Source organism: Halichoerus grypus, chromosome 15 (genome assembly GCF_964656455.1).
Source record: "Halichoerus grypus chromosome 15, mHalGry1.hap1.1, whole genome shotgun sequence".
NCBI classification, from domain to species: Eukaryota; Metazoa; Chordata; class Mammalia; order Carnivora; family Phocidae; genus Halichoerus; species Halichoerus grypus.
Window position 1 is genome coordinate 58689336 of NC_135726.1, and position 17697 is coordinate 58707032.

The 17697-nt window shown below is 41.2% G+C and overlaps 1 protein-coding gene across 8 annotated transcripts in view; it reads left to right on the forward strand.

Annotated features, from left to right (window-relative positions):
- Nucleotides 1-17697, forward strand: part of ZNF582 (zinc finger protein 582) — a 21616-nt gene continuing 3919 nt past the window's right edge. Inside the window, exons 1-5 of one of the 8 annotated variants that reach the window (XM_078062430.1) lie at nucleotides 98-230; nucleotides 1781-1886; nucleotides 3287-3413; nucleotides 3666-3761; nucleotides 13330-15879. In XM_078062430.1, the coding sequence (XP_077918556.1) occupies nucleotides 3380-3413; nucleotides 3666-3761; nucleotides 13330-14651 (1452 nt within the window). In that variant the 5' untranslated portion in view covers nucleotides 98-230; nucleotides 1781-1886; nucleotides 3287-3379 and the 3' untranslated portion in view covers nucleotides 14652-15879. Of the gene's footprint in view, nucleotides 424-1780; nucleotides 1887-3286; nucleotides 3414-3499; nucleotides 3543-3665; nucleotides 3762-13329; nucleotides 15880-17697 lie in introns of those variants that run through there. The other 7 variants (XM_036096604.2, XM_078062429.1, XM_036096603.2 and 4 more) reach the window with 7 other exon arrangements.

The following is a 17697-nucleotide window of genomic DNA, read 5'->3' on the forward strand; positions in this document are numbered from 1 at the left end:
AACATCGCGAGATCCGGCTCTGAGGTTTGGCTATGCCTTTGCGCCTAGAGACTACGTTTCCCAGAAGAGACTGCGGCGACGGCCCACTCGCGAGGCAGCATCCGCGGTGCTTTGTGCGCCTGCGCCATCTTCCGGTTCCAGGCGGCGGGTCCGCCGATACCGAGGAGGAAGCGCACCCGGGGCTGCGGGGAGTGCGGCCACGGGGGCACCTGAACCCGAGGAGGCGGCAGGTGAGGGGCTCTGGAGCTTGCCGGGCGCACCTGGGTCCCTGCGGGAGCGGGCTCCACGGCCGGGCGGATCTCGGGCCTGGGAAGAACCGGAACGTTTCGCCCCAGCGTCGGTCTGCGGCTTTCCGGGCTCTGGACTACATTTCCCATCGGCCTCCGCGTCCAGGCTCCTAGCCCCGGTCTGTGGACCCCTTAGGTGGGTGTGAAGGGGTCCCCGACTCCCAAAAATGCTGGTCGATGTTTTACAGTATTTCCTGCGTGTGCCTTTTTTTTTTTTTAATTTGGGACAAATTCTTGTTTCATAAGATTCTCAAACAGTTGCAAAGACCTCAAAATATTTAGCACTCCTAGTTCAGAAGCAGAGACTTAAATTTGAGAACATTTTAGATGATCTTGTAAAAGATCTGTGTCCAGCAATGGGGAAATGGTTGAGTAAATCATGGGCCACTCATGTAATAAAATATCATAAAGCTATTACAGATAATGCTAAGGCAGTGGTCATAGTAAGAAAAAAATTTCTATTACATGTTAAGGAACGATCAATTACTTCATTTACATATTTCTTAGAATTAAATATTTGTAACGTGCCAGGCATTGTTCTGAGTTCCTTTATAGAATACTACTCGTTTAATGATGAACTCACAAAGTGGTTAAATGACATCATTCTTAATACTTGGATTTTTTTTCCCAGTTCTTTTTTTAAGTCCATGTGCCAATCAGTGGGTGGGTGGTTTGACCTCTTTTGCGGAATGTTCTCATGTTGTATAAAGAGACCACTTGTGAATATCTTTTTTTGTCAGTTAATGTTGCCCCACATAATTTTTGATAGTTGTTTGGTGTTCCCATCATATGGCTGTGCCAACAGTGATTCAACCACTTGCCTACTTTTGTGGACTGTTATGGACTAATTTTTGTTCTCTTTTTCAGTAAATTTTGTGCACACAGCTTTGCTTACTGTTAGTCTCTGTGCAGGGGCACATTTATGTGATGGTAATGGAGCCATCTAATTTGCCCATTGCAACCACACCCCATTTGTTGACTCAAGGCAGGGTCCACAAAGTGGTGTCCACCAGGCCTTAGGAAGGGCTGTAAGGTTCTTTGTGAATTTGGAAGTTGAGTAAAGAGCCAGGGAGGTGTTACATTGTGGGTACGAGAGAGTTAAATGGTCTGTTTCTGGGAAGGCTTCACTCTGGGCTGGGCTGATGCCGATCAGGCAGGCTGTGCTCCCTGGCCTGAGGACAGCCTTTCTTGTCCTTGGGACACCATGTGGTCTAGTCACTGAACCAGGACTGAGCATCCCCATCACAGATCTGCATCAGTAACAAGGTGGAATTCTCTGGATATTTAAGGGAAGTGGGAGAGAAAGGGCCACTGGTTCCCTGTCTCATTGGCAACAGCTAAAGCTGTGTTTCCTAGAGTTGGGTAAAGGCCACAGTGTTCCAACTCTAGTTTTTGTAGGGAGCGGGGGATAAAAAGGTGGGGACTTGTAACCATGGCATTCTGGGAGCTGTAAGGCAAGCTTGGCCTCTCATGTTTGCTCTTTCCTCCCCCAGCTCTGCCATCTCAGGACTCTGCCCTTCCCCAAGAGAGGAACCTGGAGGAGGACCCATCAGCCCATGAAATTCTAAAAGTCATGTCCCTTGTGAGTTTTAAAATCATGTAAATATTTCCTTTGTTTATCTTGAAGCCTCCCATCTGGGTTTCATCCAAGAATCCAGTTCTCAGAGGTTCCCATTTTAGGGACTATAAAGGCCAGGCAGCTGGTACCCTCTCCCACTGCCCCCTCCACTCTGACCAATGCCCATGGGTTCATTCTGTATAGCATTCCATATCTTCTGATGGTGTGGTATTCTGCCAGGAGGCTAGATAGAGCAGAAATCCATTTCCTTGTATAAACTGAAAACTGAGGTTTGATGAAATGGAGATGAATATTTATGAGGGATATAACATGGAAAAGCATAGGAACAGGTCTTGGTTGGTCTCAATTTCAGTGTGAGGCACGATCTCTTAGTTGGGTATCTTTGGGAGATTAGATGCCAGAATTAAGGTCCAGTTTGAGGTCAAACAGAGCATTTGAATGTGGGTCATTCTATAGCCGCTTCTTCAGCTTGAGAACGAGAGAAGTACAGAGGTGAGGGGATTGTGAGGCAACCAACCAGATGGATGAATTTTTCAGAATCCAGGTAGGCAGAGCTTGGAAGAGCCTTCAGAGATCTGATCCAACCTCTGCATCCAAAATAAGAGAATGGTTGAGTCATTTTTTCACTTGATAGAAAATTGTACAGCTAATAAAAGTAATCTTAATTTAAGATTTTTCTCATAAGGAAGAATGCTTTGATATGTCCTGACATAATGATGAATCTCTGTCTTCAGATAATTCTCAATGTATATGAAAATCATATTTTCTAAGATAGAAAACATTTCTTTAATAAAACATTTGAGGGTAAGTCTATCAGAAATTGTTGGTTTGTTTTGTTGTTGTTGTACAAAAGTAGAAATTATAGGCCTCTCTTTGAGAATTTATTTTTTTTTTTAAAGATTTTATTTATTTATTTGACAGAAGACAGCGAGAGAGGGAACACAAGCAGGGGGAGTGGGAGAGGGAGAAGCAGGCTTCCTGCTGAGCAGGGAGCCTGATGCGGGGCTCGATCCCAGGACCCTGGGATCATGACCTGAGCCAAAGGCAGATGCTTAACGACTGAGCCACCCAGGTGCCCCTCATTGAGAATTTATTATATGGCAAGGACAGAGTAGGCAACGTGCTTTAGTATGCTGCTTGTCACAACTGGGGAAACTCCACTTGGCTGAATTTTAATTTTCCTCTCAGATCTATGTACAGAGCTTGGGTTTGTAGTGAAAAGTATTGCTCAAGAACATTTCAACACTGTTTTACTCATGCTGACCCTCTCCTGTAACCTGCTCACATTGGAGGCCTCCAGCCCCAGCCTTCTTTTTCACCAGAACACCCCATTCCTGCAAAGACCTCCTCCGTCTCCTCTCATCCCACCAAGAAACATTTCCTTGAAATATGCCAATAACATACCTGCCTGTTGTTTCAGGAGTCAGACTTGTTCACGGATGTGGCCATAGTCTTCTCCCAAGAAGAATGGGAACAGCTTGCACCCACTCAGAGGGATTTGTACAGAGACGTGATGTTGGAGACCTATAGCAACCTGGTCTCACTGGGTAAGATGACCTGGCATATTAGTTTGTATGTTACCCTCGGCATATCTGTTCCTTGTCCGTTTCCAGGTACCTTTTGAGTGGTCAAAGAGCAGCTCCCTGGGCTGATACTACATCTTCCCCAACCCTCAGGTGACTGTCACATCTTCCTCTGGTCTCTCCTGCAACCGCCTCTCCTGCTCGCCGACCAGGTCCTGGATCTGAATTCTGGGGCCCCACACCATAACCGGGTGGCATGTTTTTTCTCACATCCAGGTCTTGCCATCGCCAAACCTGATGTGATCTCCTTCCTGGAGCAAGGCAAAGAGCCCTGGGTGGTAGAGAAAACGTCAAGAGGAGGCCTGTGTCCAGGTGAGTGAGGCCTGTGTGGGAAGAGAGAAGCTACCACAGATAACCGTCTGGTGGGTGGAAGAGAAAAGAAGACCTTTGAGGTAGAAAATTTTCCCTCCAAGATGCCAAACTCAGAGGTCAGGTCCCACTTATCATCTCTTGTAGCTTGTCAGCAACATTTCACAAAAGTGGTTGTTTCTTTCTTCCTGAAACATTTCTGTGTATTTGGGACATCACGACCTCCTCATTAAACCATCTTCAGCCTCCTCTGATGGGATTGTCTCACTTTCTTTAAATGTTGGAGGCCCCCAGGGCTCAAACTTGGGTTTTCTCTTTCCTGTTTATTTTCATTCCCTAGGACCCTCTCCAGTACCATGCTTTAAATACTCTTTGTATGTGTGTTGTCCAGCATGGAGCCGCTGGCCCATGTGGCCGTTGTGATTTAATTACAATTAAATACATTGAGAAGATCAGTACCTCAGTTGCACTTGCCACACTTCAGAAGTTCAGTAGCCGCTTTGTGGCTTGTGCCTACTCTATTGGACAATGCAGATACAGAACATTTCCATCATCTTTAGCTTTTCCTTTAAACTCCAGATACTTATATCCAGCTGCCTTCTCATCATATCCACTTCCGTGTTCATGGGGACTTTGAACTTAACAAGCCCAGAAAGGAGTTCTTGATCCTCCATAACAATTTGCTCTTCCCTCTTTCTTCCACACTTTAGTAATAGGGTACTTGATTCTTACACTTGCTCAAGTCAAAAACTCTTTCTTTTTTTTTAAGATTTTATTTATTTATTTGACAGAGAGAGACACAGCAAGAGAGGGAACACAGCAGGAGTGGGAGAGGGAGAAGCAGGCTTCCTGCCCAACAGGGAGCCCGATGCGGGGCTCGATCCCAGGACCCTGGGATCATGACCTGAGCCGAAGGCAGATGCTTAACGACCGAGCCACCCAGGCGCCCCTCAAGTCAAAAACTCTTAAAGCATTCTTGACTTTTCTCTCTCACGTTTGTTTGTCAGCAAGGCCTGTTTTCTCTACCTTGAATTATGTCCAGAATTTAACCACTTCTCACCAAGACCACTGCTACCATTCCATCCACGCCACCATCATCTTTGGCTTAGACTATTGCAGTAGCCTCCTCCCCATCCCTCTGCTTCTAGTCTTGTCCACTACAGTGTATTGTCCACACAGCAGCCAAAGTGAGGGTGTATTGCCTCGCTGCTCAAGACCTACTAGTAAATTCCCATCTCACTCAAGAGAAAATCCAAAATCGATACCATGGCCTAGAAGCCTCTACGTGCTATCTAATACAGTAGCCACCAGCCAAACGTGCTGTTTAAATTTTAACTTTAACTAAAATTAAATAAAATGTAACATTCCATTCCATGGTAGCCTATAGCCACATTTCAAATGCTCAGTAGCCTTGGGTAGCCAGTAGCTAGTATATTAGGGTGGAATCGAACATTTTCGGCATCATAGAAAGTTCTCTTGGACTGTGTTGCTTTATGATCGGCGTCCCACATTCTCTCTGATCTCCTCTCCTGCTACTCTCCTTGTTGCTCATTCGGCTACAGCCACACAAGCCTCTTTGCTATACCTTTAGTGTAGGGGTTGGCAAGCGTCGTCTTTAAAGGGCCAGAGAGTAAATATCTGTGGGTTTTGTGGGCCATATATGGTCTCTGTCACAACTACTCAGCTATGCTGTGGTAGCATGAGAACAGACAGTGCAAATTTACCCTCCCCAGCTTTGATACAGAAAGCATGTTCCTGCCTCAGGGCTTCTTCCCTGCCTGTTCCCTTGCTCTGGATGGAGGGTTGCTCAGCCTCAGCGTTGCTGACACAACGGGGCCGTCCAGTGGACTGTAGGATGTTTAGCAGCCTCCCTGGCTTCTACTCATTAGTTGCGAATATAACCCCCCTCCCTTCAGTTGTCACAATCAGAAATGTTCCAGGTATTACCAGATGTCCCCCAGGGGGCAAAATCTTCCCTGATTGAGAACCAAAGTTCAAAGTCAAGTGTGACAATGTGAGACCAAGAATGTGTTGGTTGATAAACAGTTTCCACGAGAAACAGTTTCCACCACATACAATGTACTATAAGAGAACTTCACATGGGGAACCAAGAATTAAACATTACAGATGTGGTAGTTTCATCCACATTGAAGTGGTAGTTGGCCCCCGGGAGTGAACGAGGTCAAGTGTGTAGTGAACTTCAGGAGAGGAGATACAGGGGCACCTGGGTGGCTCAGTCGGTTAAGCGTCTGCCTTCGGCTCAGGTCATGATCTCAGGGTCCTGGGATCGAGTCCTGCATCGGGCTCCTTGCTCTCAATGGGGAGCCTGTTCCTCCCTCTGCCTGCCACTCCCCCTGCTTGTGTGCTCACTCACTGTCTCTCTCTCTGACAAATAAATAAATAAAATCTTTAAAAAAAAGAAAAAGGAGAGAAGATACGTGGTGTTGTATAATCCAGTGTCTTCACTGGCATCTTTGGGAGGCCAGTATTCTGCCAGCCACACCCGTAATATCGTTTTTGCTTTTGTTTTTGTCATTTTAGTTTGACAGCTTATGTTTGATTGTTTGGGGTGCTGAGTTTTGTTTACTTCTTAGATCTGTGGGTTTATATCATAATCAAAAAGGACTTACCCCTTTGACATTATAAATGAGTCTCCTGTGGTTTTTTTCCTGGTATATTTATGGTGCTATTTATGATCCCTGTGGAGTTTATCCTGAGTGCAAGATGTGATTTCACACTATTTTCCAGGTTGTCATCAGTTTATTCAAACAGCGTTTATTAGCTCATTTTATCTTTTCACCACTAATCTATATAGCCACCTTTATCATCTACTCTGTTCCCTCTGGATATATCTTTTAACTTTTGGTTCTGTCTCATTAATCTCTTTGTCTAACTATGTGTCCAATACCATACTGTTTTAATTATTGAACGTTTTAAATATCTGGTAGACTAGTTCCTCCTCATTCTTATTTTTCAGAATTTTCCTGGCTATACTCATTTATTTTTCCATCTGAACTTTAAAATTAGAATATCTGGTTTAAAAAAAATCATGTAATTATTCTTACTTGAGATCACAGTAAATTTTCAGATTGAGGAGAAAACTTATTTTTTTAATTGATTTTTATCTATTTAAGAAAATGATAGGCTTTCCCTTCATTTATGTCCACCCCCTGGTGGTTTTAAAGTTTTCTTTATATGGCTCTTGTACATTTCTTATTATATTTACTGCTAGTTAGTATATATTTATTGCTGTTATTGGAAATGGGGCCCTTTCATCCCTATTATATCCCAACCAGTTGTTTTTTATACCTGGCAAAAGCCATTCATATCTTCAGATTAATTTTGTAGTTAACCCAACTTACTGAATTTTCTCATTATTTACAACAATTTTTCATGTAATACTCTTGAGCTTTCCAAGTAGTCATTCATATCATCTGCAAATGGTGATAATCTTTTTGCATTTTTATAGCTCTTGGGTTTTTTTTTACTTTTGCCTGAGTAGGAAACTGATTATGTAGTACCCCCAGAACAACGTTAATGGGGGTAGTTTACATCCTAAGCTTGTTCTTGACCTTAATAGAAATGTTTTTTGTGTCTTTTCATTAGCATAATATCACATTTAGGAATGAAATAGAGATATTTTATTTGGTTAAAGAAGTATCCACCTTTTCATATTAAGTTTTCTTATTTTAATCTATGAAGTCTGGATTATATGAATAGATTTCCTAATACTTGAACTCCTAATACTGAATACTGAATCTAAACATTCAAATGTTGCATTTCTTGAATCAGTGTGGTAATTTATATTTTTTCTGCTCCTTTTAACTTTTTAAAAAATCATTGTAGGGCGCCTGGGTGGCTCAGTTGTTAAGCGTCTGCCTTCGGCTCAGGTCATGATCCCAGAGTCCTGGGATCAAGTCCCACATCGGGCTCCCTGCTCAGCGGGAAGACTGCTTCTCCCTCTCCCACTCCCCCTGCTTGTGTTCCTGCTCTTGCTATCTCTCTCTCTGTCAAAGAAATAAATAAAATCTTTAAAAAAAAAAATAAAAAATTACTGTAAAATATTCATCTTTTTAACCATTTTCAAGTGTAGAGTACATTGGCATTTAGTACATTTACAGTGTTGTGCAATATCACCATTATCTAGTTTCAGAATATTTTTATCACCCTGTGGTTTTCACCCCTGTTTTCTGGCACACTGCTCTTAAAACCCTTGGAGTCTCTGAAGTAATAAGTCTTCTTGTATGCTAATGAGATGACTGTGGTTGGGGTCACCTGGATAGCTTCAGGAAGGGGGCTGGTTGAGAGAAAAACCAATTTTGTAATTAGAGGGTTGGAACTCTCAGCCCTATCCCCCAAACTCTGGAGGGACTGGAGGTTGACTGAATCACCAAAGGGCAATGATTTAATCAATCCTGCCTATGTAATGAAGCTTCCATAAAAAAATCCCTAAAGTACAGTGTTTGGAGAGCTTCCGGGTTGGCGAACATGTGGAGGTACTGGGAGGGTCGTGTTCCTGGAGAGGGTGTAGAATCTCCACATCCCTCCCCCTGTACCTTGTCCTGTGCATTTCTTTCATCTGACTGATATGAGTTATATTCTTTGTAGTAAACTGGTAATCTAGTAAGTAAACCATTTTCCTGAATTCTGTAAGCCAGTCTATCAAATGATTGAACCCCAGGAGGGGTTGTGGGAACCTCCAGTTTATTGGGGTTGGGGGTGAAGGGAGCAGAGGTAGTCTGTGGGCCTGAGCTCTTAATCTGTGGGATCTGATGCTTTCTGCAGAAAGACAGTATGAAAATTGACTTAAATCTGTAGGACACCCAGTTGGTATCCATCAGAGTTGAAGAATTGCCTGGCACACATTTTGTCACCAGAAGCGTCAGAAGGGAAGTATGTATAGTAGAGTCGTGTTGAGAGGTGTGTTTTTCCTAAACACACCCCAGAGGAAACCCCATACTTAAATAGTTTCCTCACTGCCCTCTCCCCCAAGCCCCTGGCAACCAGTAATCTGCTTTCTGTCTCTGTGGAATTGCTCATTATGGATATTTCACATAAATGGAATCTTATAATATGTGGCCTTTAGAGTCTAGCTTCTTTCACTTAGCATGATGTCCTTAAGGTTAATCCATGTTGTAACATGTGACAGGATTTCCTTCAATTTTAAGGCTATATGTATGTACCACAACTTTTTTATCCATTCGTCAATGGACATTTGGGTGGCTTCCACTTCTTGGCTATTGTCAATAATGTTGCAGTAAACATGAGTGTGCAGGTGTCTCTTTCAGATTCTTTCAGTTCTTTGGGATATATATTCAGAAGTGGAATTGCTATATTATATGGTAATTCTATTTTTAATTTTTTTAGAACTTTCCCTGTTTTTTTTTTTTGTTGTTTTTTTTTTTTAGTAATCTGTACCCAACATGGGGCTCAAACTCATGACCCTAAGATGAAGAGTTTTATGCTCTTCCAACTGAGCCAGCCAGGCGCCCCTCCATACTGTTCTCTTTCTTTCTTTCCTTTTTTAAAAGATGTATTTATTTTTAGGGAGAGAGAGAAAGAGTGCATGCGAGAGCTGGGGGGAGGGGCAGAGGGAGAGAATCTTTCAAGCAGACTCCCTGCTGGGCAAGGAGCCCGACATGGGGCTTGATCCCATAAGCCATGAGATCACAACCTGAGCCAAAACCAAGAGTCGGACACTTAACCAACTGAGCCACACAGGCGACCCTCCATACTGTTTTCTATAGTGTTTGCACCATTTTACATTCCCACCATCAGGGCACAATGGTTCCGGTGTCTCCAAATCCTCATCGACACCTGTTATTGTCTGTTTTGTTTGATAGTGGCCATCCTAATGGCTTTGCGGCATTATCTCATTATAGTTTTGATTTGCATTTCTCTAATGATAAGTGATGTTGAGCATGTTTTCATGTGCTTCTTGACCATTTGTATACCTTCTTTGGAGAAATGTCTATTCAGGTCCTTTGCCAATTTTTTAATAGGGTAGTTTTTCTGTTGTTATTGAATCGTAGGAGTTCTTTATATATACTGGATAGTAACCTCTTATTAGATATATGCTTTAGAAATATTTTCTCCTATTCTGAAGGTTGCCTTTTTACTTTTTTGATTGTTTCCTTTGATGCACAAAAGATTTTAAGCTTGATGTAGTCTCATTTGTCTATTTTTGCTTTTGTTACCTGGGCCTTTAGTGCCATATCCAAGAAATCATTGCCAAATGCAATGTCATGAAGTTTTCCCCCTGTGCTTTCTTCTAGGAACTTAACATTTTTAGGTCTTACATTTAGGTCTTTAGTCCATTTTGAGTTAATTTTTGTATATGCTGTAAGGTAAGGGTCCTGCCTCATTCTTTTGCATGTGGATACCCAACTTCTTCAGAACCATTTGTTAAAGAGACTGTCCTTTACTCATTGTGTTGTCTTGGCACCCTATCAAAGATAATTTGACCATATGCATGGGGGTTTATTTCTGGGCTCTCTAATTCTGTTCCATTTGTCTATGTCTGCCTTTTTGCTGGTACCACACTATTTTGATTACTGTGGCTTTGCAGTATGTTTTGAAATCAGGAAGTGTGAGACCTCCAACTTTGTTTGTCCTTTTCAAGATTATTTTGGCTATTGGGATCCCTTGAGGTTCATATGAGGGAACTAAAATATCTTGATGCTAAGACTATCTGTAAGATTTTTAGACCTATTTCTTTGGTTATCCAAAACAGTGACTACTAATGCTAAATAATTAAATTTAAAATACTCTGCCAGGGGCGCCTGGTGGCTCAGTCGTTGGGCATCTGCCTTTGGCTCAGGTCACGATCCCAGAACCTGGGATCGAGCCTCGCATCGGGCTCCCTGCTCGACCAGGAGCCTGCTTCTCCCTCTCCCACTCCTCCTGCTTGTGTTCCCTCTCTAACTGTCTTTCTCTGTCTCTGTCAAATAAATAAATAAAATCTTTAAAAAAATAAATAAATAAAATAAAATACTCTGCCAGTCACTGTCAGGGAACCATTAAGTTAATACAGAAGACCTCACTATTCTTGTTGCTATTTTGCAACTTTATAGGGAGTTGAACAGAAGTCAGAAAATTATGACTGTCAGTACTATCTTTGGATGCCTACAACACAGTATATAATTAGGGATGGCTTAATTTACATGAGTGTAAAAGGGCTCATATAATAAACAACACCATACTCTGCCATAAATCAACACAATCTGTGATAGAAAAGTGGAAAAAGTGGAAGTCTGGGGAGAGGATTGTTTTTAGTGGCATGTCCTTTTTCCACATTGCCCAAAAAGCAAGTAATGTGCCTTACTTTAATTCCTAAAACCAAATTTCCATTTGGGCATAGTTAAATGTTCCCAAATTCGTCTTCTCTTTCTACCAGGTTGGCTTTAATTTTCCATGTTCCAGTTTCCATGTAGTCTTTTGGTTGTCCTTCATAGGATGGCAGGCAGATGTCGCTAACCGTTGAGTAGGTCAACCACCAATTCACGGGTTGCCATCATAATGGCCATATTTGGAATCTGTCTCAATAGAATTGTCAGACCACAGTGAAGAGACCCAAAACCTTCTTTCTGAACAACCAGACAGGGGCACCTGGGTGGCTCAGTCGGTTAAACGTCTTCTTTTGGCTCAGGTCATGATCCCAGGGTCTTGGGATCGAGCCCTGTATCGGGCTCCCTGCTCTGCAGGAAGCCTGCCTCTCCCTGTCCCTCTGTCTGCTGGTCCCCCTGCTTATATGCTGTCTCAAATAAATAAATAAAATCTTTTAAAAAAATTTAAAAAAACAACCAGACATGGTGTCTGAAAAAATATCTGTACTTTGTGTCCTCTTCATGTAGTCTTGTTCTTACAACTTCATGTGGATGCACTGTGGTTATAGTACAAGTTTTTGAGATGACAGCAGCATCATTCCCACAAAATCTGATATTTCTTTCATAGACCCGTCATCATGTTTCATTGTCAAACTAACTTTTTATTCTAGTAGCTTTTGCTTAATACTTTCACAAGTAACCAAATGAATAATGTTCTGTGATATGCCACCATATGAAGCAGACCTGCTCCTATAAAATCCTCTTTGGTCATCTGTCTACTACACTTTTTTTTTTTTTAAAGATTTTACTTGTTTGTTTGTTTATTTATTATCAGAGAGAGAGAGAGTGTGTGCACAAGCAGGGAGGGCAGCAGGCAGAGGAAGAAGCAGGCTCCCCACTGAGCAGGGAGTCCGACGCGGGGCCCGATCCCAGGACCCCGAGATCATGACCTGAGCCGAAGGCAGACTCTTAACCATCTGAGCCACCCAGGTGTCCCTGTCTACTACACTTTATTTATTTATTTTTTTAAGATTTTTATTTATTTTTTGACAGAGAGAGAGAGACAGAGAGGGAACACAAGCTGGGGGAGTGGGAGAGGGAGAAGCAGGCCTCCCGCTGAGCAGGGAGCCTGATGCGGGGCCCGATCCCAGGACCCTGGGATCATGAGCTGAGCCGAAGGCAGACGCTTAACGACTGAGCCACCCAGGCGCCCCTGTCTACTACACTTCATAAGCACATTGAGAAGCACCCATTTGCTTTCCCCATAGTTCCTTGCATTAAGCTGTAACCCAATTCCAAATGGATTTGGTTGCTGTGATTACATAAAACAGGCCACTGCAGCTGAAATCATGTAATAGGTAAAACCAGGATCAAATACACCATTTGACTTTTCCCTGCAGTTTGAATAGGCAGCAAAGAATGTTGCTCTGAAGAAGCCACCCCCATTAAGTTGGGGCCTAATTCTCTAAATAAGGAACAGGGCCCTTCTTTTTCCACTGTCACATTTAGGCAATGGAAAGGTCCAGGAGAGACTGGTTTAGTAGACACCAGGTCTAAGCTGTGGTATTCAGCTGAACTTCAGAGATAGAACGCATCACAGCAGAATGCCACAGCTGTGTTACTGTAACTCCCAGTGGACAGGTGAGACCAGCCTCCCTGTCCTACCACTTCCCCTGGCAAGCAGATACACGGTTGTATGCCTCTGGCCAGATGAAGATCCAGCTACCCTTCCCCGTCATCTTTTAAAATCTGCTTTATTGAGGTATAATTTATATTCAATAAAATGCATGCATTTTAAGTACAGTATCTTGATGAGTATGGACAAACGTATACATTTGCATAACCGTAACCACAGGCTAGAGAACATTTTCATCGCCCTGAAAAGTTCCCTTGTGCACCTTCTACACAGTTGCTCATTTACCCAGCCCCAGGCAACCAATGATTTCTTCTGTCACTCCAGATTATATGTGTTTTCTAGGGGTTCATAGAAACATTCATTTTTTTAAAAACATGGTTCAGAGGTGATTCTGATCCACACTAACATTTTAGAACTATTACAACCTCCCTCTGACTACTTCATCTCAATTTATGGTATTTCCTCTGCCTCTCTTCTACTTACCCATTTTCAAATTGCCTAGCCACGTTCAAGAGCTTATAGGTATACTCATGAGTTTAAGTTTCCTGGTTTTCACTATAGAAGTTCCTTTTTCTGGAAAAGGAAAAAAACACTTTTTTTTTTTTTTCAGTACTGGAGTCCAGGTATGATACCAAGGTATCATCTCCAGAGCAGCACATTTATGAAATACAGTCGCCACAGTGGGAGATAATGGAAAGCCTCACAAGTTATGGTCTTGAGTGCTCGAGGTTCCAAGATGATTGGGAATACAGAAGCCAGTTTGACAGACAACGGGGAAATCCAGATGGACATTTGAGTCAAATGATAATCAGTCATGAAGAAATAGCCACTTTAAACCAACAAGCATCATTTCCTTTTTATCAGAAAACTCATCGTGGAGAAAAACCCTATGAATATAACGAATGTAGAAAAGACTTCTGGCAGGAGGACTTCCTTATTAATCATCAAGGAATTCATGCTAATGAGAAACCCTATAAATGTAAGGAATGTGGCAAGGCCTTTAAGTATGGCTCACGACTAATTCAACATGAGAATATTCATTCTGGCAAGAAACCCTATGAATGTAACGAATGTGGAAAGGCCTTCAATTCTGGTTCAAATTTCATACAACATCAGAGGGTTCATACTGGTGAGAAACCTTATGAATGTAAGGATTGTGCAAAGGCCTTTAGTCGAAGCTCACAGCTGATTGAACATCAACGAATTCATACTGGTGAGAAACCCTATCAATGTAAGGAATGTGGCAAGGCCTTCAATAGGATCTCACATCTTAAAGTACATTATAGAATTCATACTGGTGAAAAACCCTATGCATGCAAGGAATGTGGGAAGACCTTTAGTCATCGGTCTCAGTTGATTCAACATCAGACTATTCATACGGGCAAGAAACTCTATGAATGTAAGGAATGTGGGAAGGCGTTTAATCAAGGCTCAACTCTTATTAGACATCAGAGAATCCATACTGGTGAGAAACCCTATGAATGCAAGGCATGTGGGAAGGCCTTCAGAGTGAGCTCACAACTTAAGCAACATCAGAGAATTCACACTGGAGAGAAACCCTACCAATGTAGGGTTTGCGGTAGGGCTTTCAAACGGGTCTCACATCTTACTGTACATTATAGAATTCATACAGGTGAGAAACCATATGAATGTAAGGAATGTCGAAAGGCCTTCAGTCATTGCTCACAACTGATTCAGCATCAGGTAATTCATACTGAGGAAAAGTCTTGTAAATATAAGGAATGTGGGAGGACTTTACATCATGATTCAGCTGCTGTTCAACACCAGAGAATGCATAATAAAGAAACACAAGTGAACATAATAAATGTAGAAAAGCCTTCCATTAGCACTTATCCTTTATTAATCATCAGAGAATTTATGTTAGCAAGCAACCATATCAATGGAAATAATGGGGAGAGCCCATTAGCTTAGGCTAGTCCCAATTTCTTACATTTTGCAGAAAGACTTGAAGAATGTAATGCAAATGGGAATGCCTTCATTCAAGCTATCCTTTATCCTGAGTCATAAGATTAATAATGAAAAATTTTACGGATATAAATTGTTTAGACCATAATTATTGAAGAAGCAAGGAAAGGTTGGAAAAAAAATTTGTCTCTAACATATTACACGATCACATTTTCTAACCACACTGTAATAATTTTAACAACAGCCAGAAATTTTAATTTTTTGGCACTTGAAAAAAAAAAAACAGCCAAATTACTCTTGGGTTCAACTTTTTCTTTTTTTTTTTTTTTAATAGGCACCACACCCAGTGTGGGCCTCAAACTCATGACCCTGAGATCAAGAGTCATATGCTCTACCGACTAAGCCAGCCAGGTACCCCATTACTCTTGGGTTAATAAATAAATCATGCAAATTATCATGCATGGTAATGAAAGAATGACAATTGAGAAATTTGCATTCCAGGAGTTGTAGCATGTGGCTAAAGTTACTCAGAAGAATTTTTATGGCTTTTAAATGCATGCAAAGCATGAAAACCTGAAAGATTATTCTCAAATATATTAAATGTACTATTCAAGAAGCCAGAAAAGACAATACCAAACAGGTGATGAAAGAACAAATTGGTACAAAATTAAAAGAGAAAATAATGAAATTAGAAAGTGGTTATCTTACAATAATCTTTTTATTTCTTCCTGACCCAAGAATAAACAAAATTTAAGATAATACTTCTCAATTTCTATGTTGTTTTAGATTATCTTTCATCACTTTTGTCACAAACAGAAGGGGCCGGTTGCCTACGTAGCGGCCACACCCGATTCCCCTTCCTACTAGCAGCATCTGTGTCTTGCCTTAGACTCTGAAGATACCAGATGCTAACTTTTCAGCGTCTTCTGCAGCTCAGGATGGCTCATATGTTCCAGGGTAAGGCCAGTATGTTCCAGGGATCTGTAGGGGCTTCTGGGACAGATTTTCCTCATTCAGAAGAGACAGATCTATCAGGAAGACTCCATCTCCTCTCATCTGCTTTTAAACATTCTCCTATGAGAACATAATGCCTGGAGCTGCTGTAGCCATGTTGGAACCAAAAGGAGAAAACCGAGGACCTCAGAGAAGCTGACCCAGAGTTACCAGGCCAATTCTGGAACTGTCTCTGTGAAGCCTTGTTATGTAAAAAAAAAATAAACCTTTATTGCTGAAATTACTTTTAGTTGGATATTTTGTAAACTTGTAGCCAAAACCATCCTAAATTATGTAACTTCAAATTTTATTTTACTACGACTGGTAAATGTGGCCTGAAGATACCTACTTTTTTGAATTCATTTCTCTTTGTAGCTAAATACAGGATTGATTTTTGTATATATTCTGTAACATTGAAAAAGAATATATATTCTACTTTTCTTGGGTATAAGATTCTGTTTAAGCCAGTGGATTATAATGATAAAATTCTCCAGGTTCTTAAACAATTTGGTACACTGGATCAGAATTTCCTAAAATGAATTTTTTATTTTTTATTTTTATTTTTTTTTTAAAGATTTTATTTATTTATTTGAGAGAGAGAGAATGAGAGACAGCACGAGAGGGAAGAGGGCAGAGGGAGAAGCAGACCCCCCGCCGAGCAGGGAGCCCGATGTGGGACTCGATCCCGGGACTCCAGGATCATGACCTGAGCCGAAAGCAGTCGCTTAACCAACTGAGCCACCCAGGCGCCCTAAAATGAATTTTTTAAACCAAAATCTTGAGTTTTCAGAGATTTTTACTTTTTAATTAATGTTGCTTGATTTATAAAGACCTACAACATAACCCCTATTGATGAATCATTCTTTTTATCATTATATAGTATCCTATTTGGCTAAGTGTAGGGGTTGACAAACCAAATCTGGCCTGCTGCCTGCTTTATAAATAAAGCTTTATTGGAACACAGCCATGCTCATTTATTTACATATTGTCTACTGCTTTTGCACTACAACAGCAGAACTCAGTGGTTGCAATAAAGACTATAGCCACAAAGCCTATATTGACTGACTCTTTAGATAAAAGTTTGCCAACCCTGGCCTAGTGTAATCCTTTTGGCATTTTATTTCCATACTGGGTAACACTACTATTAATGATTTGTCTTTGTTTACCTGGTATATTTTTGCTCATTCCTTTATTTTCAACCCCTGTCATTTCAGTTGTTTCTTAAAACAGAAAAAAAAAATAGAGCTGATTCTTAATTCAACTTTATTCTTTTCATTTGTATGTCCTATTTGTGTTATTTTGGTCTTTTCCTTTCCTTATGTTGGCTGATCATTTCCCCTTTTGCTAAATTGGAACTTCCCACTGTGTTTAGGGTAGTGGTTATCTCCACATTCCTTATCATTATTTGGGCAGAATGAAAGCAGTATTATACTTCTATACCCACCATTAATTTACTTTGCCACTCTCCTCCAAGAAGAGACCACTCTTGCTTTCTTGTTCCTTTCCTTCACAGCTTGTTCTTTTGCATTTCCTCCATTTCACTAACGTAATATAAACTTAATCCAAAGCTTTTAGTTTTGCTTTTATTTCATTTATGATGCTTACATTACTTACTGCCAGACCCACTCATGATTTCCATTTAAGTTTAAATATACTCAGGTAGGGGTGCCTGGGTGGCTTAGTAGGTTAAGCATCTGTCTTCGGTCAGATCATGATCTCAGGGTCCTGGGGTCAAGCTCTGGATCAGCTTCCCTGCTCAGCAAGGGAGTCTGCTCCCTCTCCCTCTGTGCTCGCTTGCTCTCTCTCTCAAATAAAATCTTTAAAAATTTTTTTTTAAATATACTCAGGGAAAGTAACATTCATTGTTGGCTGCTGATTCTTTTCATCTTTTTTTTTTCTCTGTCTTGTGGTAACAGTTTTATTTCAAATGCTATTTGGTTAGACTTTTATTGAGTAGTTCTATTTCTCAACAAATGGTATATACCTGCTATTCTCTGAATCCTTATGTGTCCAGAAAAGTTTCTAAGATCCTCACAAATTATACTTCTGTTTGGTAGAA